This window comes from Enoplosus armatus, chromosome 3 (genome assembly GCF_043641665.1).
Source record: "Enoplosus armatus isolate fEnoArm2 chromosome 3, fEnoArm2.hap1, whole genome shotgun sequence".
Lineage (NCBI taxonomy): Eukaryota > Metazoa > Chordata > Actinopteri > Centrarchiformes > Enoplosidae > Enoplosus > Enoplosus armatus.
The window spans coordinates 22390759-22413086 of NC_092182.1; the positions used below are offsets into that span (position 1 = coordinate 22390759).

The 22328-nt window shown below is 41.8% G+C and overlaps 1 protein-coding gene across 1 annotated transcript in view; it reads left to right on the plus strand.

Annotated features, from left to right (window-relative positions):
• ephb2b (eph receptor B2b) overlaps nucleotides 1-22328 on the plus strand; it is a 111750-nt gene that overhangs the window by 83654 nt on the left and 5768 nt on the right. The window contains exons 6-11 of the mRNA XM_070902166.1: nucleotides 12634-12758; nucleotides 14075-14237; nucleotides 16042-16150; nucleotides 17067-17134; nucleotides 18751-18873; nucleotides 19050-19297. Of these exons, the coding sequence (XP_070758267.1) occupies nucleotides 12634-12758; nucleotides 14075-14237; nucleotides 16042-16150; nucleotides 17067-17134; nucleotides 18751-18873; nucleotides 19050-19297 (836 nt within the window). The remainder of the gene's footprint in view (nucleotides 1-12633; nucleotides 12759-14074; nucleotides 14238-16041; nucleotides 16151-17066; nucleotides 17135-18750; nucleotides 18874-19049; nucleotides 19298-22328) is intronic.

Here is a 22328-nt window from a genome sequence, read left to right on the forward strand (position 1 = left end):
TCAATCTCTCTTCGGCAACTATTGGAGCTTTGCATGCTTTCCACTATGTGGTTGCGGTCGAAGTCGGCCGCATCTCTAACTATTTCACAAAGGCAGCAGCATTGATTTGCTCTTTAATTGTCTATATGAAACGCATCATTTGGCGTGCCAAGCTTTTCTCCAATCACTGATGAGCGGGAGGGACACAGGCAGGGCTTTATCTTTGCACTGGCTTTGCATCCCATTGGCAACAAACGTAAGTGCCTGTCATCTCTCATCATCCGTCCCCCTGCACTGAGGGAAGTCTTCTATGGCTGAGCTACCTAAAGCACTGTGTTGCTGTGCTTTTATTACAGCGGACATATTGGGTTTTGTTTAACTACACTCTTGCTCTCTCATTACTTTCCTCTGGAATTCCCATATGTCCAGATGTCTACATGGAAGCAGTCAAACAGCAAGGGTATACAAGTCGGATGAACACATTTAAGAGGAGGTTTCTACACTTAAATTGAGCCATTGTAGCAAACTTCAATGTTTACAGAAATCTGTTTGTGTAAAAGCTCCATAAAGCACTCAGTTACAATGCTGAAACTCTAAGTGACGCTGAAATGGAGGCCTTTATTCAAACGGCGACCTCTTTTTATTGTCTGTTTTGATTTGAGTCACTGGTGTGGTGGGTTAATGAGGGCCTGTGAGTGCAGTTAAGCGTTGTAATGAGGCCCCTGCCCCACTCTTTCTCACTGGGCCACAATAAGTCTGCCACCCCAACCCTTGGCTTCTCTGCTTCCCCTGCCTTGGGGTCCTGGCGGAAATTGGGGGGCTCTGCGCCCTCTCCACTGAAGTGCCCGTCACTTTGGATTAGGCAGCAAGAGCTCCCGTCAGAGGGAGCTGTGAAAAGAACTCAACTCTTGCTTGCCCCCACTCCACCCTCCCACCTTCCCCCATCACCCTGCAAGACCAGGCTCACCCCTGGGACACGGGATTGCAGTTTTGCGGTGCTACGCTACAGGGCTGGGGTCACAGGCACCAGGAGCCCATAATTGCGTCTGGTTTGTGAGGCTTGGAGGTTACATAAACATCATGTCACCCCTAATTACCTCAGGCTGTTCTGTGCCTCACTGTTGCACTGAGGATGAGAGCATTAGATGATGAAAAACAAAAACCAGAGTGTATGAAGTTTTGTCTGTTTAATCAGTCCTTTAGTAAGCTTGCATTGGGCGAAAGGCTGCAGCGCTCAGTGAAAGCAACAAATAAATAAGTAGATTGGAAGTAAGTGGCGTGAAAGTGTGTCTCATTTCTTGTGTGGATGGCTGCCGTCCTCAGCTATGACTTGTTGGTGTGAGGGGTGGGGGCAGGGGAGGAGAGTGGTGTGAGATGTGAGCAGAACTTCTCACTCACCATACCCAATCAAGCACCCACCACACTCTATTACCCACAGGGCTTATCCTCCCACTCTGTAGGTGGCTGGCGACAGTTCCTCTGTGATAAAGGACGTGATTGCCCTGGAAAGTGCGGCGCTTGATTACACACTGTAATGCCACACAAAAGGAGATGCCGTGCTGAATGGCGTTTGAGCCCGTTTTATAAGCATATGACTAATTCCCCAAAACTTGTACTGTGTTGAATACGCAGAAGCCTTGAAATGCGCCTCCAAGCCTTGTTTATAATAATGAGTCACAAGTAAGCCATCTATTTTGGCTTTGCTCTGTCTATAAAATGTTACTCTTTGCATGACATTAAATGAGCGGAGGGAGTGAGCCGGAGTTGCAAATCTGATGCTTTCTGTCAGGGACTGAGGGTGAAAACCATGGTGTTGGGGGTCTAGGTGTTACATTGATTTAACTGGGTCTGACAGGTGAGAGTGTGGTGACACAAGACCAGTCTCACAAACAGTAGGCGTATGGTAACACCATGGGAGGGGGGGGCAAATTTGAATGTATCATTGCACTGATGCAGTACAAACATCTACCTTAATGCAGTTGTTAAATCTTGATGAAAAACATTTGCTAGAAAATGTTCTTGAGTTGAACGGCATTATGGTGATCCTTAAGAATGACCCTATTTACAGTTTTTAACAACATTGCAGCTGAAATTTAAAAAAGGCTACTTATGAAAAGGCTGCTTTTAGATCTTCCCCCAGGCCCAACATTAGCATTTTTCTTTGTGTTAAATCATTATTTCAGTTAGTCTGTTCATTTGTAAGTCAGGTTTTACACATAAGAGAACCCAGGCTTGTTTAAGTTGCGTAGGTTTATTTGAAAATGTGAAATGTTTTTTTCTGCCGATGTTCTGTTTGTGACGTTGGTGCAGATCATCTGCTCAGTCAGAATGAGAGTGAAAACAGGTGTGCTTCGTCAGGCCCTCTAAGCAGTGAGTGACTTCACTGTTATGGTTGTGGTTACTCTCAGCAGTAATGGAAATCTTAAATTCATTACTTAAACTATTGGTTTGTTTGTTATTGTGTATTCATGAAAGGTTTCGCAGATAGTAAGTCATTCCAGTCATTGGTTTACTTGGGGGTTACTCGGGGGCAGCTCGCTGTAAGGCTGCCAGGTTTTAGGTGTTGAGTTTAGTTGAGTTCAGTTAGTTAGTTAGTTAGTTTTTGGTGTTTGTTTTTGCCACTGTCATTAACATTTTTTTTTAAATAAACACCTTTTTGCATGGAGTTCTGCTTATAATTACATTCTCTTTAAAATGTCCCAGTGCTAAACAACATCTGCTGCCTCTTATATGACGTAGTATCAATACATTACTACTATTATCTCAGTGCCCACATTTGCCCTTTGAAACCACTTTACCATTTATTCCATTCTCCTTTCCCACATTCTCTCTATCCCCTTAGTTTAGTTGGCCCACATTGATTATTGTGTGAAGTGAAAATTGTTGCTGAAATCACATTCCCAACATGAAGTTTAATCAAATGTTTCTGACAGCTGAGAGGCAGTATGTGATTTTGTCCTAATAGGCTTCACAGTACTACATCCTGCCACTTTGTCTTCACACAATCAGGGACACATGGCTGCCTACAAACACACATAAGAACACACACAGTATATATTTTATGCATCCACATAGTGCACACACATGTCAGCGATTTCAGGATTGGGTTGCACCAGCTATTCATAAACCTAATCATAAAGTTTGAATGTAAGGTCCTTCCTTAGTTCTTAGTAACCACTAGCTAATTTCAAACTATTGATTTACTAAATCAGGTTGCACCATTAAAACTTAAGAAATATATTTGCTAATAAAGCGTGTAAATCGGTTACTAGGAAACATTCTCTCCAATGAAGAGCAATGAACTATGTAAACAGGAAGTCCCTGGAGCAGTCCTTCTAGCATAACTTCCAAAAATTACAGTTTTAGGGGCGCAAAAGATGCATCTTTTCTAAATGTTGTCATTACTTTGTCTTATGTCTTATGTGCTTTCAGAGTTATTAGTATTCATACAGTTTAAAAGGGGAAATATCTGATTATGCTAACCCAACTGATGTTATTTACTCATTTAGTCAAATGTTATTGCCGTAATGTTTTTGTAATTTAAAATCTTCAAGATTGTTCAACAGTATTGGGTCAGATATATCTCTTTTACTGTTCACTCTGAACGGGCCATGTATTAGCAAGCTAACGTTAGTTTTGTCAGTTGGTTCAGTTAGCTGGGCAGTTATGGGGTGTAAATATTTTGTACTAACTCATTTGTGTGGTGCAACCCGTTTTATTCCAGTCATGCGTAAAACTTAGTAAACACTTAAGTTAGAACTAGACAGAGCGGGTGCAACCGGCTCCAGGTCCGCATGTCCAAGCCTGTGTTTAAGCTTGTGGTCATCAATATGTGTCATTCACGCGTGTATGAAGGCAGCAAAGTGCATTTAAGTCTATTTAAGTTGTATTATGGATTACAAAATTATACACATACTGTACACAGAGAAGACTGTTGCTTTAATAATGTGACTGCCAGTTATTTGCTAGCTTACTGTAGAGTTGCTGTATCATCAATTTCAGTGCACAGAAGAGGGATCATCTCCTCGTGAATGCAAACTATCAGTATTCTGCGAGAGAATTCAGCATTGCACAACAGATAAATTAGATCTCCATATACCCTGCGCGTGTGCAATATTGCATTCTATAGTGGTTGGCTATATTAGATTCCAGAGGACATATTTGTTTAGGCATTTCATTAACTCAAGGTGAGCCGCGGCGTCTGCTGCTAATGCTATCAAGAAGCAGAAGGACTGAATTGGTTTCTTATCAGGTGAACTGCCTGATTGTGGAGGTGAACCACATTACTCAGAGGGTGGGGGGGGGGTGCAGCCTTTTCATATGGTCTAGGGAAGATTTATGGCTTAATTATTGTCCAAATTTCCCAGGTCCAATGTAACCAGGCTACCAGGGACTTTGCTGCTCCACTGGGCCGTGGTGTGAAAAGCACTGGTGCAGAGCCAGGTGGGACTGCCAGAGTGCCACTGTGTCAATAAGCCAGCCAGCCAAGTGTGGCTACTACACTGTTGACTTTAGGACAGTGTCACCAGTTCAGAAAGCACAGATTCCATGTGGTCCAATGGCACACTCATGGCAATGACATGACTTTATCTCATGCAGGCTCATTTTAATCTATGTGACTTTTTAAAGCAGTCCTTATGTGCGAATAACAGCTAGAGATTTTTGTTTACAGTTTCATAAAAATATAGCTATTATTCATCCATATGTAGGTGCAGTTCTGTTAAATAATAGACCAAGAAATCCACTTAAAACAAATAAGTCATTGGCATGTAAAAGATAATTTTAGCAAAAGATGCATTTTACCCATAGGGAGAAAATATGTAGGTACGTTAAATAAAACAACAGTAAGAAACTAATTCAGTCAGATTTATTATCAGCTCTAAATACAGGGGAGGGATAGAGAGATGCAGGTGGAAAGATAAAGAGGCTGAGAGACAGAGAGTCAGACAGGGACCACCAGTATACACGGCGTGCAGTGTGACAGTGACAGAAGGTGTTAAGAAGGGCACATATGGTGGGTGCCAGTGTAGGTCAGCCAGGCAGACAGACAGGAGGCCTCAGCGTGCACCTGGAGCTCAGTACTGACAGAGCCTTGAAACAAGGCTACTCTGGTAGTCAGCCAGCCAGCCACACACGCATCGCATCCATGCGACTGTTCATACAGAGCAACCTGTTTACAAAGACAGATTCAGACAAGCACTTCAGCAGAGAGAGTGAGATTAGCTTAGCGATAAAGTGTGTGGTAAGCAGCCTGCAGGGTTGACGGTGTAGTTCATCAGATGACTTTAAATAACCTATGCATGTGATATGAATTTAATTATGACTCCCCAGAAGAGAATTATCACATGGATTGTCAAAATTAGTTAACTAATTGATCTTGTTCATAAATCATTCAGTAGCCATGTGTCTTTTTCTGGGTACATTACATGGACCTCCTCTTTCAGAATGTGCTCTGCAGGTTTAAGACTGTGCAAGGAAGAGAGGAATAGAGTGTGCACATCGCATGCATATAAATCTAGGTTAAAAGGCCACGATCTTTTGGCCCAGTGGGCTGTAAAAGGGAGCATAATGTGACTATACAATTCATTATTTTGAGTGCATTAGCTGTATACCCGACATGCCTGAATAATTAACCATGCTTTAATGCAGTTGTTTATTTACTCTTTACATACGAAAGAATGATGGTGGTGATAATTAAAAAAAGATAATAAATAAAGGTGATGAAGCAAAAAGGGATCATGACCCAATCAGCACAGTGTTTTTGAATTTATTAATTTTTATATGAACTTTATGCTTAACTTCACCAATTAACAAAATGGATCTGTGATAAACACAATGGCACTCCCTTCTCTGTCTTTTAGCCCCCCTCTCTCTCTCTCTCTCTCGCTCTCTCTCTCTCTCTTTGTTATCTCTTATTTCTCTCCCTTTCTCTTTGCCAAACTCACTCTGATTTTCAAGTTCCTGTGGTGACATGTAGATTAAGAATTCCTTTCAAGGCGTATACAAAACAGAGTTTTCATTGTCTGAGTGACTGTCTTGCCACAGTCTGGAGTCTCTGGCTTGAACATAACGAGCTGCTTCCTCTGTGCTCATAGTCAAATGTCACTAATGCCTCTGATTTTTTAATGTAGCCTTGATTCACACACACACACACACACACACACACACACACACACGCACACATAGATCACACTGATCATGCGATCCGCATCCACCGTCATCCTCTCAAAGGTTTTATGTGTAAATTGGGGTCAGGAACTTTATAAGCGGCGATGATCTTTTATAATCCTTGCTATTGTGTGCCATTCATTGCACTTACCTCTTACTGTGTAGATGAGCATGACTCCAACGTTAAGCCAAAAGTCATTGCAGTGCATTGAAAGACAGCTGGAGCAGATGTGCTGTCTACAAGTTCCACGTCTTGTTTATGTTGGAAAAATGTTACTTTGGAGCTGCTCAGTGGCAACAGTAGGAAGCGGTGGGATTGACTGCCTCCTGAGATTTTTTGTTGAACGTGAATGAGCATGAATCAGGGCATTGCTTAGTATAATAGTCTAATAATAGGCATGTAGTTCCACATTTCTCAGAAGGTCTCCATTTGGGAGCATCCCACATCAACTGTTCGTATTAGACAGATGTACTTTTATCGATTCAGTTCTCAGTATTTGAATCTAGGACATACCAAACATGAACTTTTATGTATTAGCATCTTCTTGTTGCAGTGGCTATTGTCATGTTAACATGGACTGAATTATATTGAGCTACATAACACCTTTTTTGAAACAGCTATTCAGCTCTGTTCTGCTCATGTCAGCATTCTGCTGTTTTTTGCTCTACCAACAAAACTATTAACCCGATAAAACAAAATATTTTTGCATGCCACTGACCAAATCAGAGAACAAGACGGCTGTAGCCCACACTCGCCTTTCCAACATTGTAGAATATTGACATGCATTCTGTGGTTTGTGGAGTTTTTCTCCTTGCAGATGCCAGTTTGGAAGATGTTTAAATGCAGAAAAGCAGCTTGCTGATTAAAAGAGTCCAGTTTCCCCCAGAGCTGTGTGAGTCAAAACACTCATTCCACATCCCTGTGGCGCACAGCTCAAACATTGTGTCTGTTCAGCCCAAATCAGCCCCGAGAGACTAAAGGACCCCAGTAGATCTGTGTGTCTTTAAAATACAGACTTTTTAAATTGTATTACTACAATATATCCATCTTTGCCTGCATTAAAACCATCCACCAAATTTCAGGATGTTTAGGTGAACATCACTTAAACGACTGAAGGACCATTTCTTTTTTTACGGAAGTCCCTGTATCATTAACTGTTAACAATTGCCGTAAAGAACCACAAGAGCCATTCAAACTATTCAGTTCATTTACAAAGTGGTTCAAATACTGAGGATTGTATTCAGCACCCCCAACATAGACCCTCTACAGAAGCATACTTTTTTTTGATTGTATGACGTTTAGCTCAGTTGCGGCAAAACAATTGTGTCTTGTTTCCTCTGCAGCATTGTCTCCATACATGCTTATCCGGGTTTTATCTCCTCCGTCTGCAGATTTGCAGAGTTGACTTAGATTTAAACCCTAACCTCTGCAAGCATGTGAAAACTCTTCAAGCCCCTGAAGTGCCTATTTTAGAATTAGCTTATGGTGTGTATATGAGTGTATTATAGTCCCCAATCTTTTCCAGTGCAGATGGTTTAAAGCTTCATGAACTGAAATCTCACTTTTGTAGCTTTACTGCACTGGAAAATCTTTATAGATGTAAAACCCACAATCCTTTGCAGCTGGGGAAACAGGGCAGGCTGCCAGCGTGCTAAAAGTACATGCAAATATGGGCCTCTCCCTTTAAGACGTCTCGATGCGCCGCTCATAAATGGACGGCAGTCGGAGAGAGCGGAGCAGTGGCAGGCTGTTTGGGAGGCTGCCTGGTTGAGGACCAGCTGGTTTGGGCCCTTTGGGCGAGACTGCGCTGTGGGGAAACTGATTTTTACAATGAAAAGGAAAAGGGATTTACGAGCCCTGACCTGTTCTAGCTACCTCCCCCATCTTCCCCCAAATCATAGCATTGCTCTCTGCACCAGAACATCTAATCATATCAGAGCCACATGGTTGTAGACACATTAGGATGTTAGAAAGATGCAGATAAAAGGCCTCAAACATATACTTTCTCTGAAGCATATGATTCATGTGCCGGAAGATGTTGGAGGTTTTTCCTTTTTTTTCTACCATGCGTTGAACCAAAGCAAAAAGTATCAAATCATGAGGTGGCTGTGGGAAGCTCCTTCAAGTATGGCTCGATGCAACAGTTACTGTGCGTATCTTCAGGTCCAGGTGTGTATTTTCGGAGCAGACGAAAACCCCTACACTCCTGGAAATTACATGGGCGTCTGTGACTGATCTCCCTCTGTTCACAGTGGTCTCACTTCACCAGCCTTGCTTAATGAAGATGCCCATCATGTTCATAGCGGTAGTTAGTAATGAGGCTTAACAGTAGAAACCCAGCTTTACTAAACAAGGAAGTGGTCAAAGAGAGAGTAGAAAAGCCCACCAAAAGAGTGTGGTATAATAAAAGATAACAGAGTCATAAATGAATGGGATGGATGAAAGCCTCACTTCTGTGTGTGTGTGTTAGCAGAAGCATGCCCCATTAATCGGCTTGGATTTAAATGAGCGTGAATATCCCTGTAAACTCCATCTTTAATTGATTAGGGAAGTCACTAGGTGTTCAAACATAACAGTAAAACATCTATTAGAGATGTTGAGCAAAACAGAGCCTTTGTGTTCTGTGTTGTTGGGCCAAGGCCAGAGCGTCATGCTAGAAAAGACTCCAAAGCACCGTCTTTCATATCAGATCCCAGGCCGAGTAATGATGTGGGGTCTGAAACCTAATTCTTTGACAACAGCTGGGGCCTCCCATCCTCTCACAATTAAGCAATGTGATATACAACCCCTCCCCGTCCCAGGTCCCAGCATATTCACTCTTCATTGTCACTCTGATTATCTTTGAGCTCTTTGCAGACTTGGATGTATTTGAGATATAAAAAATATAATATAATCAATGATGCATTTCAAGCTTTGGTGTGGACATGAGGAATGTTGTTGATATTAATATGTTTCTATCGGCCGTCATTATCATTAGCACTAGCTCCCCTTGTGGCTGCGACTCCTCTGTCCGCTCTCCCGCTCCTCTGTGGTGTATGGGAAACTCATAGGCTACCCTTGTTAGAGACATATTCATCAAGGCCATTTATCTTTCCAATTCAGCCATCTAATTTAATTACATAAACTTACAATCCCTGTCTTTGTCATTATAACCGCTTCATTAGTTGTAAGAACATGAATAGAGCATTCATGGAGAAACCTATACATAAAGCATCCAGTGAAAGCGGAGCTCACCCACTTTGAAGAAATTGATCTGACTTGACATAGTTTATGATGAGTTGGCTTCCAGAATATAAATGACTGGGAAACTTTCTTACATCTTTGTTTTTAATTTCTAATTGTCCTTAATGGGGTGAATTCCACATGGTTTAAAAATAATTATTGTAACAACAAAGAAAATGGCTTGAAACAACTAAAACATGTATTTAGTGGCATAACTCGGTGAATGATGTTGACACAAAGAAAACCAAGTATTTACTCAACTCTTGAAATTATAGATTAAGTTGGGGGGGAAAATTCTAGGTACACTTGAAGATTTTGAGTACAATGGAGACTTGTAGATTTGGAGTACATGAATTAGATGTAGGAAAATGGTTTTCATATGTGGATCGTTGCTGCAGGCAATGAAACATTGATTTGGCATACCACTACATTCCATAGTCAATTGGTGGAATGTCAGCTTAGCTTGAAATGCATGTACTGAATTGACTTGAAATACACAACACAGCTGGATTGCTATTTTCTCTACAAGCCAAATGTTTCAACACTTTGTTTTTACACAGGAATGACCTTGCACTAAAAGTCTTCCTTTAATTTAATCTCAGTTTGTTTTCTGTTTCACCAACCCTTATCGGTTTCTTGAGCTCAGACGTGGCGACTGCCACCCTGCTGTCTGGAAGTTGTCCTTTAGCAGAAGAAAACCACAGTGTTCTCTTCCAACAGCTTTTCATGTTGGCATGTGTCCATCCTTTGTACATGAATACATGAGCTGCCTTTGTTTCTCTGGTCCTGTATCAGGTTACTAGGCATGGCTGTGCCGTGTGTTTAATGGAAATGCTATGCAGGAAAAGGCCATGTGGCAGTCTTGAATATATGTACGTCCGTAATGGGATACTCGTGAGTTCCTCTAGTAACTGTTTGCCTTATTAGGCTGTCGTCTTGTGACTGCAAACAAACTAGTGAGTACAGTGAGATGGAAGAGATTCCTGAGACTGGTGTCCTGACTGGATACTGTATACATTATTGTACCTTCGGCTCCAGGAAAGGGGCATGATGTATGTACGCTGCAGAGTCACAGGCCATCATGATGTTAGTGCTTTGCCAAGATGAAATACAGAACATCTATTTATTATCTGCTGGCAGCAGCACATGAGGACATACTCAGTCCCTTGACCATCACAGTTTATATAAGACATCATAATTTGTTGCCTCAGATGGATGCTTCTGTTTGGGTCAGAGGGCATGCAAGGCAGGGCTGATTAGCTGATGAGAATGAGTAAGGTTATAAAAGGGGCTTTTTATCATTGGCTCTGACTCACTGTGGTCACTTGCACACTATATTTTCTCCTCTGCTTCAGGACAGCAGCTGCAAAGACTGCTTGGTACTTAGTTGTACTCATTTCTTTATATAAACAACAACAAAATCAATATTATATACAGAAGATTTAAAAACCGCACACATGCAGCCTTAGAATCGTAGATTATGGAGGCGTGTCGGTTGTAGTTTCCCAGTCAGTGGATTTTCCACAGAGAACGCGTGCCGGTGGAGAGACTTCTCTCTTTATTGCTGGGACTCAGGGGAGCCACTGTGCTTCTGGCTGAGGGCTGCGTGTGCGTGCAGCACGGGCCTATAGGGGATGAGCGTGGGGCTTGGTGTCCATAAATCTTGCCCAGCGCCCCTCCCTCTCTGACCCTTTCACACATACAGAGAGGCTCAGACACAGAGGCCTGCAGGCCTTGCCAGGCTCCCCAGACAGAGCTTTTTATCTTCAGCTTCTCTTAGCTTTACACTGACCTGCAGCACCCTGAACTAATCTTAATGGTTGTTGGAGGACTTGAGGTGATCACGCCCCCCTGACCTTACGGCTGTACTAAAAAGAATGTACCAAGTTTTATGTCACTGGCTATGCACGACTATAGCAGGCCACCCATGTTGAAACAAGTCATTTAGTTTACTACTGAGTCTTAACATTGTGTTTGCTTGAAAATACGTGAGTGCAATTATTTTTCTTGTTCCAATGCAGAAAAAGAAAAGAAAATATTTAGTAATGTGACACAATCTTGAAAAAACATTTGTCACTTGTAATTCAATACTATTTGACCCAAAACAAACATTATTTTTTATTATTGAATGGCTGTGAGACGGAAACTACATTAAAAGTCCACATGCCCAACTGTCCACTATGACTATTAGCCATTATACCTTTTGATGATTTGCTGGTTTCTGTTAAAGGACCATGTCAATAGTTTTGAATATTTTACAAATAATGTAGACTTCACATTACAACCGACAGTTTTCCAGCGCATATCATTTGTGTTTAGTTTGATCTTCCTTCTTCGTGAGATATATTGGTATCTGTTCATCTCAGTAGTGCTTTAAAAATCAACTTGCATGTGCCAAAAAGTATCTTACTGATGAGAAAGTCCAATCCAGGAGGCAAATAAGCAAATAGCTGTTCAATTTGTTTGTTGCATCGCTAGTTGTCTGTCAAACCTTTAAATTTCATAGCATAGTTAACATAGTTTTCAAAACCTAAGTCAATGATAATGTCATTTGGGAAAATAAATAAGGGTGATGAAGTGATCTTTAAGATTCAACATTCAGAAATGTTGAATCTTAAAGACACCCTTCTGGAAGCACAGGAAACTAATGTGTGCCTGGAAGGTGAGAAAATAATCTAAAAACTTAAATTGGAAAAATTGTTGGCTGTAATTTAAAACACATGTAATTTGTGGCAGTTTGCTATATGGTCCTTAAAGCTGTCATCTACAATGAAATATGCATAAATAACTACAGTTAAATAAAATTAGAATGTGGAGGACAAAAAAGGACGTGATTTTGATTCACGCTCTTTATTTGTTTAGTTTATTTGGCCGACCAAACGGGTTTACTACATGTACTACGTGTTGGTCTGGTGATTTTACAATGATTTATTTGGAGAAGGTGGTCTGTTATCAGCAGTACGTCAAGCGCAAATTCATCACATGAAAATCACAGTTGACACATGGGAAGTCCCATGAGGCTGCTTATGTGGTTTAGCCAGTGTTGTAACTTGCCAACCTGAAGTGCGTGTCTAGCCGTGTGACTCTCTAAAAGGAGCCTGCAGTATATTATATAGATTTTATGGCATTACATATAACACCTTCGCAGAACCTGGTGTTTGGCTGTGAGATTAAAGATGCTGTAAAAGTTTCTGTGCGTGACTGTGAAGTAGGTAGTGATTGATTTGCCTCATCCTTAACACACTGTCTTTGTCTCCTCACAGCTCCATCTACAGTATCTATAATGCACCAGGTCAGTCGTACTGTGGACAGCATCACCCTCTCCTGGTCCCAGCCTGACCAGCCTAATGGAGTCATCCTGGACTACGAACTGCAGTATTATGAAAAGGTATCAGTGATGCAGAAACACATTCTTCCTCCAAGCCCTCACTGATCCATATAAACATAACTTCCATTTCCTTTTTCTCCCCATCCAACTACATAAATGAAGCACTAATGGCAAAAACTCTTTTGTTTAGTTATACATTTAAAATCAGAATATCTCCCCACGCTCGTTTGCATAACAGCACATCCTAGGAGGCATGTAGACAGAGCTTCTGAACATTGCTTAGAACTTCTGCTCATTCTCTTTCAATTATAATCACGGTCAGTCACTGGGAAAGGAAACTGCGCTCAGCCCTGCAGTAGGGCCACTGGGGATTGATGCGCAGAGACTTGTGGTTGAAACAATGGAGCGCTGACGGCTGTAAAAATAGTATTCAAGGGGCAAGCTCCACCAAATCAGCATACTTTCTCACAAAAACACCCAGAGTCACAAATGTGCGTTGATTCAAGCACAGTGATCACTAGAGTGCATACAGCCATTCACAAACACAATCGCACACTTGAAAAACGTGTGCACGCGCATATATACACAGCATTTGTCGAGCTTTCGTCTACACGCTGAGACGTTCCACTTTTGAGTATAATTCCCTTCTCTGACACTGCTGGAGAGAGCTGTCAAAACAATTGTCCCGGCCCCTGCTGTGGCTCAGAAGTGTGCGCTGAGCGGCGGGGTTGAAGGGAGCAGCTAAAAGAGTCTCAGTCTCTGCTCTCAGACCTGTCAGCATTGTGGAGAGGAGGAGTATGGCAGTGAAATACAGCTCTGATCATCAGAAGGCATGGCTCAGAAATGCCGCCTGACCTGAAACTGCCACCAAATCTACCTTCTTAACTGCAGCTGCTGGATGTCTGCCTCTTTCATTCCTGCTGCTTTATCAAACATTATGTTTTTTTTTGTAGTAGCAAATTATTCAGATCAGTTTTATTGTGGTTACTGTGAGTGTTTGTAAGATAAATGTAGAGACGGGTGTTTGTTTTTCTGCTCCCAAGATTTAATTTGTTCATGCTGTTTGGTGCATTTTGGTCTTAATAACAAGACTTGTACAATATTATTCACCTCTAAATAGTTATTGATCAAGCTTAATTTAAGTAGAAAAAAACACGTCGCGATGTCAAAATAAAAAACTTTGATCTTTTTAGGTCTTAAAATGTCACTAAAAGGCTGTGCTACTGTGATACTGATGTATCATTTGTTCCTCCTGGGTCCTAGATCTTATCCTAGTATGTAATTTATTCGCGTGGCATCTCATAATTGTTAGCCTCTGCAATTGGACTGTAATTACTAATGTGCACAAATGTAACATGTTGTTTTTCTTCTCCCAGGACCAATCAGAATATAACTCCACCGCCATCAGGAGCCAGACCAACACGGTGGTCATCCGTGGCCTCAAGTCAGGAAGCATCTACGTGTTCCAGGTCCGGGCCCGCACCGTAGCTGGGTTTGGACGCTACAGTGGCAAACTGTACTTCCAGACCATGACTGAGGGTGAGAATTCAGTCAATGTTCACCAAAGCACGCAAAGCTGTTATCACCTCTCATGCGTGGCCCATCGACACACCATGTATATAGTATGGATACAGACAGCTGCGGGAGTGAAAGGGAATCATGTTGTGAAGTAAACAGTTCACTACTCTAAAACCAGATTAGTGTGACTTGACTATTCTCATTTCCATCATGTCCTTTTCAGTATCGGGAAACATCCCACACATTATACTGATATGAGCAGTTCATTATTCATATTTCAGCATTCTAGATTTCCGTCCTTTATGTGGTACGCAAATGTTGTCCACTCAAACAAGCGGATCTTTTAGCCAAAGATATCTTTTTGCCTTTTGCCACCATAAGCCTTTAAGTGAAGGATGAGGTCGAAGTTGTCTTATCTTCGTACAATGACACGACTGGGAGAAGAAGGAACATTCAGTAAACATCAGTCATGTAGGTTAATGTTAGAGCCAAGGCCTGGGTTTTCCCCTCTGAACATCTCATTTCCTTCAGCCTGCTGTGCCCAGGGCCATCATTAGTCTGAACTCTCGTACAAACATCCTTGATGCTGCCACACGCACACACATCCCAGCACTAAAGATATATCAAAACAGACTCACTACTGTAAATATTGAGTAAACTGGCTCATTGTTTTTACGGAAAAACATTTTTAATTTATAAATTTTTATAATTAGAAAAGCAGATCAGTTCAAAGTGTTTTTCACCTGGATTTTTTGTCCCCATGCACCCAAAAAGTTGCAAGGAGACACTGATTACCATAGTTACCAAGTACTGTGTGAAGTGGGAAAAAAAGGTTAAACTACAGTGTTTGCATTATACATTTTATTTTTAAAATCTGATTACTGTATTATGGGTTATAAGAAATACAAATGTAAAGGCACAGAACCCTCATGTCTCTGGTTAACACTTTTTACTTTAATAAGCACTTTATACATTTATACACCATGAATGGTTAGTAACACAATATCATGTAGTTGTAAGCAGATATAAGTGTTTATGAATGTATTTGTCAACAAGTTTAACTCTTTCTGTGGGCAGCCATAGGTGGAGGCAGGTGTAAAAACAATAAATTATAATGCAGTAAAAACACAGTTATAATTATATAAAATAGGATAAGTTATAATTGTTGACAAATACTGTACATTAATTAACACTCACCTTATATCTGGTTACAACGACATTACAGTGTATTATGAATATGTTATTATTATTATTATTATTATTATTATTATTATTAATAATAATATTATTATTTGTTAATACAATTCTTATAAATGCTAAACCGGGGGATTAAGTGATATAAATATGGGTTCTGCCACGCAGAATACAATGATTATGCTGTCCAGAAACACTGTGGGGAACTCACTAACTAACGTGGATCTGGCTAAAACTGTGAAGTCGTGTGTCATTTGCTCAAGAGAAGGGTCTGGCTCTGCCTCTGTGTGCCCATTCAGTAGCTGGATTCCTGTTCTTGGCTGCCTGATCAGTCTGGGTCTCACCCAAACATGCTGTCTCTCCTCACTTCACACGCTTTCTGCCAGATGATTTGTCCATATCCGCGGCATCTGAACACATTCAGTGTGCTTTGGAAAGTGGTCCACGCAGCCAGTCAAGATGCCAAGATGCTCATTGGTTCACCCAGCCGTATGTCTGTCTGTCACCCATTGCTCCTTCCATATGCAGTGGCTCAGATGCTTAGCCATATGTTGCAGCTTGTGACTTTGCGTATGTGTGTGTGTGTGTGTGCATGGCACTATGTTTATGTATGTGTTTCTTCTTTCTATAGAGGAATACAACACCAGCATTCAGGAGAAGCTCCCTCTCATCATTGGCTCGGCAGCCGCTGGCTTGGTCTTCCTCATCGCTGTGGTCGTCATCATTATCGTCTGTAACCGGTGAGTCAGTCCTTGTCCCAGTCTTTTTAAAAGAGCCAATAAAACATCTGCACAAGCCGGCAAAGTGGACACGTTTTAGTTGTATCTTCATAATAGTTAAATGTTCATGTTTACATATCTTTGTTCAGCTTTATTGTTCTTGTTTCTAGCTGTATGTCATTTCTAGCTTCAGAAAATTGCGTGAGTTGTTGAGATAAAACCATCTGGGTTCAAAGATATTAATTCTTAATAAATTCCAGTCTTTCAGCAGCAGAAATAATATATGAAAGTTAACATTGCGAACATTAAAGTTCTGTAGGTGCACCTGCTCAATGAGTATCAAATGTTTGTAACTCTGCCAAGGTTAGGATTTCAGCTCCCACTGGGGCCACTCATATTAAAACTGTAGCTTAGCTCTCGTACAGTATTTTGATTCATTCTACTGGTAGATTTCCCACAATGCAGTATATGCTGCATACTGCAAAAGACGGACTGTTTTGCAGCATGCAGTATTTTGGACTTTGACGGCCAAATGACGTAGGTTGTGTGCTGCATTGTGTGATAGTTTGGGAACATCGCCAGGACAAAATGAAAGAGTGATCGAGAGTTTGGAGAACTGTCGGACAGTCAAAGGAATAAAAAGGTTCTAATGCACTGTGATGGCACTATCACAGAACTTTAAAAGATATATTAATGTGTCGGTGTCAAGCTGCTCGCCAGTTAAAACTTAGCTGACAGCAGCTCCAGCACAAAATTGTAATTAAGTCAAAAAAGGCTAGCTACCTTTTCTCTTCTATCTCCAAAGGCCTGGTTCTCCATGTGATCTCAGTTGGTGTATCTCTGGTGTAGGTAGACCTGGGGGTGTTTGATCTGTTTTTCGGTCCCTCCCTGCTCCCTCTCTATGAACCAGAGCTAGAGTTCTTTGTCTTTCCCCCAGGAGGCGTGGCTTCGACAGGGCTGATTCAGAATATACCGACAAACTGCAGCACTACACCAGCGGCCACAGTGAGTAAACCACCACTCCACTCTGCCTGCATTCACCACCGGTTCCTCCGTCAGCACCACGCACACCTGTCTCCATGACTACCATCGCACACAGTCATCTCCATGGCTATCATTCAGCTCTCTGCTGCCTCACACACCTGTCTCCATGGCTACCACCTTGCATGCTGGTGTCCTTGGCTACGGCCCAGCACAGCACCGCTTCATTTGCCCGTCCCCCACTTTCGAGTAATCCTCCCTGTTGTTTGACTCTGCTCACTCGGAGTCTGGATTTAACCACATCAAAACCAATGTTAAAGTGTGTGTTCTGTGCCTCATCACATTTCATAGTTAACTAAATCCATTGTGGTGGAAATAGGTCAGTCTTCACTCATGTTAACGCCATTAGCATGCGAATGCCACATGAGTCATTTGCCATTGTTAAAAAATTCAAAAGATTTGGTGAATGAATGGAATTTCTCAATGATTTTCTTTCTTCATATAGTTCAGTAGCACAGAGCTTAAATGACAATGATGCAGAAATGAATCTGGGAGAAGGAGCTGCGAAGTAATTTCACCATGGCTCCGTCTAAGATATTAAAGCTAATCCATCGTCCTCCTGCACGATTGGAAAAACACAGATCTTTTCCCATCTTAAGTTTACGTCTTAATTTGTTTTTTTGATTGTGTAATTACCACCCCGCTTCATCCCTTTTATGTCAATTCCACTCCAAAGGTAATAGCTTTCTCAATATAATCCGATCATGGTGTCTGGTGTGTGATTCGGTGAAAAGTGTGCCAGTAAGAGACTCAGGTATTTCACAGCTAGTAACAGCAGAAGCCAATGTGTCCTGTGTGTGTCCTGTCCTCACACCAGTCACGGTTCAGGCTTCTGCCCCTGTTTTTGGTGGTCTTTGCCATCATAGGAGGGTGGTCTGTTGAACAGTACGTCAGCTTGGGATGAGATTGTAGGGTTTTAGTAATGGGGGGTTCTGGCTGGTCAGATTCTCGCCATCTGTTCATCTCTGCAGCACGTTTCTTCAGCGTAGTGTGCCAGGTTTTGAGGCGGTGTGCGTGCTCCTCTAGCACTGCTGCAGCCCAGGCATGAGTTCAGTATCCATTCAAATAGCCTGAGGCCTGATGTGGAGGTGAGAGCCGAATAATCGGATTTAAAACTCGGGACACTTAAGTCCCTGAACACTTAAAGGCCACCTTAAGCCAATTTACCTGGCATCAGGGCTTAGGAGAGCCAATTTATTTCTTGGAGTGGAGCTGAGCGATGCTGATATAGGGCCCAGGTTTCTCTCCTGAGTGTTAATGGCACTATGACTCACAAGAGATGATATATATATTAACCTGCCTTATCACAGCTGAGAAGACTGGAGGTTCGATGTCCTTGCTGGCTGAATAGCTATACACACTAGTCATAACCACCATTTGTAACTACACTACTACCTCCACCATCTTTCGACCTTCATCACTTGAATGTCATACAAGACATCCCATTGTTGCAATTGTGAATGCAAAGTGAAGTGATTGTTAACACGTCTGAATGTATTTGACCGTCAAGCCCGTAGGAGTGTAAGTGTGTAATGACCACGAGAATCAAATATTATAGCTGCTCTTTCCTTTTTTCCAAGTGACTCCAGGAATGAAGATTTATATTGATCCGTTCACATATGAGGACCCCAACGAGGCTGTGAGGGAGTTTGCCAAGGAGATTGATATATCCTGTGTGAAGATTGAACAGGTCATTGGTGCAGGTAATGGAAAAATCTGACTGAAACGTGGATGGAATGCAATACTGTAAAATAGCTCGGCTGATAGTTGATTTCTAAATACAAATGGATGCACAAAATCTGCTTACTTTTACTTGCTCGTATCGCTCTGAGTTTAATAAGAGCATTGCTTTTTTTGTCCCCATGTCACCTCTCCGCAGGAGAGTTTGGAGAGGTGTGCAGCGGTAACCTGAAGCTCCCAGGTAAAAGGGAGATGTTTGTGGCCATAAAAACTCTGAAGTCTGGCTACACGGAAAAGCAAAGGCGGGACTTCCTCAGTGAGGCCAGCATCATGGGCCAGTTCGACCATCCTAACGTCATTCACCTGGAGGGCGTGGTCACCAAGAGCAGTCCTGTCATGATCATCACTGAGTTCATGGAGAATGGGTCTCTGGACTCCTTCCTCAGAGTAAGCAACCCGGTTTTCGTGTTGTTTTTTGTTGTTTCTGTGTCTCATCTAGAACACAACCATTTGGGGAAAATATCTTATTGCGATGGCGATTTAATTTGCTATTCTTTTCTGTATATTACATTACAGGCCCATTTTTGTGGTCTACACAGTATTAAACCAGATAACCTATTTAGTTTCTTCTTTATATTTACTGATAATAGTTGCATGGTCGGCCACTTGGTAATAATGACAAACTGCTGGTGAATCGCGTCTGACAATGTGGATATTGGGCTTTAACGTTATCTCCACAGGCTCAGACAGGTCGAGCTGCTTCCCTGCTTTGAATCCTTAAAGGTCTCAATTCATTGGAGTCATTATAATAAGCTTAAAAAATGATATGATGATCTTTAAAGTTTAAAGGGAGTTTCTGACAACTCCGTCCATCCATCAGCGTCTGATACACTTGACAACTGCCAAGCTACCTGCTAGCTACCTGTCAGAAACTGACGAGAAGCAATCACCCTCACCTTGCAAAGAGCACATTATTAACCAGACAGCAGCAGAGATTTCCTTTTTGTTGTTTCGCCAACTCACATGATTAATTAATCATCTACAAGTGAGTAAATTTACCGCTGACAGTTAGTTGTCATTACAGCCAGTGAAACAGTTGTCAGTTTAAAATTCCACCTCCTACAGATTGTTTAGACACTGTTAATTATGTGACGTTATACTTGAAAATGCAGCTCTTGCTATTTGAAAATTGCACTCTTGCGATTTTACTATAAAAACAATTAATCATTCAGCCCTTAAGGAGTACTTAACTTTAGTTATTCAACACCTGACTAACACGTAAACACACACACTCTCTTGCGTGTACACACACACATATTTGTCCAATAATTTGACATTGTTTTTACACTCATGCACAGTAATCCTACTTTAAGTAAACATTATTAGTCACAGAGTCTCTGCTGGTTAGTTAGTATAGTGTCAATCACAAATTCCTTAGAGGTTCTCGTCTCTATGCAATCATGCTTCACTATTGACACTCACAGAAGATCTGTTTACCCCTAGTATTGATTTATTTAATGTTTTTCTCTATATTTTATATTTTCTCTGTCAATCTTCATGATGAACCACAGAATAACAGGGTCTTGTTTCTCTTTGATGTTTCCCTTGTTTTTGCTTTGCACGCACCGCACACTTAATCCACTGCTGATTATGCAGTACAGAATCACGCATGTATTTTTCCCCGACTCCCAGACAAGAAATATGCAGCGCACACAAGTTCATGGGATTTTTAATTTTCATAATCAAACCAGAGGAGGATATTACAGAGAACCGGCCATGCTCCCCCATTTACGACCGGCATAAATAATTCAAATACTTTTAGACCTAAAATGAGATGTCCAATGTTTAAAAATGAAGCTGGCTATGAGATGAGATGTCACACAGCCCTTCACTATGTGTCTTGGGATGTTTTTGTGAAATAAAAACATTTTTTTTTCTGTTACTTTTTTGTATGCTTTCATCCATCCTAATTGCTCTTTTTGCATTTTTGGAAAGAGCAGAAAAGGGCCTCTGATTTATGGAAATTGGGGATGTTTGAGCTTTTCCAAAAGATTTTTTTTTTTTTTAGTGTAACTTCAAATGATGTAATGGGAACTCTCTATTTAATGCGACACAGACTGTCTAAGTATATGTTTTGTTGTGTTATGCACTACAGCACAATAGCATTGCACAGTGCTGTTTTGTGGCCACAGATGTGTAGTATATACAATAAAGTATGTATGCAATTAATAAGAACCATTGAATTTCACGTAAATTACTGTAATTGAAGAATTGAACAGCATTATTAAATTGCCTGAGAACAGTCTCTACCTCGATTTCCACCAGTTTAATACCGTCCTGATAGACAGTTTAAGCCCTCTACTGCAAGCCTACATCAAAAGCCTCCTCCAGAAGAAGACACGCAAGCTCCTGTCAGCACACTGTTCAGACTGCGTTGCAGTCTTTATTTGCATTCTGCCTCCGACCTCTGGGACACAAAGCATCAGCTCTTTTTGGAATTTGATCTCTCGGTGAAGGGTGTTTGTGTATATGTAGATGTTTGCTAAACATATTTGACAGCACATTGTATTCAAAACAACAGGGAACCTCTGCGGCACCTCATGGTGACAGTTTATGACAACAATTGCTGACAGTGTCAAAGCCTGCGAACATGGTTTGTGTCTTCTCTGAGGCTACTGGTGGGTGGTGGTTTAAAATGGTCGCTGCAGTGTGTACTGAGCTGCCTGCTGAAGGTTTGTCTACCCTGCTGCCTCCTGCAGAAAAACCTGCAGGGCAGAGCGAGAAAGGGGATTGGGAGAGTAGATCGGTCAGAGCTGGACAACAACTATAAGCAGAGGAATGAAAGAGAACGAAAGTCCTTCTTTGGTGTAAAACTTTATTTTTATATAAATAAATCATGCATGGACCTTGACTCACTCAGTTCTACAAATTCCTGGTTATTTCTTCCACCTAACCTGACCCCAAAGACTTTGGAGGAATCTTTCCAATTAAAGTATATGCAAACACAGCACACAGATTAGGTGGCAATGTGTATTTGTGAGAAAGGTTTCATGAATAATGCATTCTACTTAATTGCTGTGGTACACGAGGAAGAGCAGCTCGACGTGAGGAGAAGCATCCGCTCGGCTAATGAGCAGCAAAGTGTTTGAAAGAGAAATAGGCTAGTGGAGCGGTCAAACAGACTGTTAATATGGCTGTGCTCGGGGCCCTGATCGCCTGCCCTTCCAATTCCCTCTCTTGGCCTTTCCTGTCTGTCCACACCCGTCCCCGAGCTCTCATGCGCCATTCTCTGGAATCTTCTGTTCCTCCGGCCGTCGTGGTGGGTGGTGGGGAGAGTGCAGGTGTGCGCAGTTGGAGGCACAGCTGCACCACTGCTCCAGACGCTCCCCATGCATGGGGTAAAGCCCTCACCAAACCGTGGAGGGGAACAGCTGTAGACAGCCAGCCAGACCCAGCTTAGCCCAGCCCAGCCCTGTCG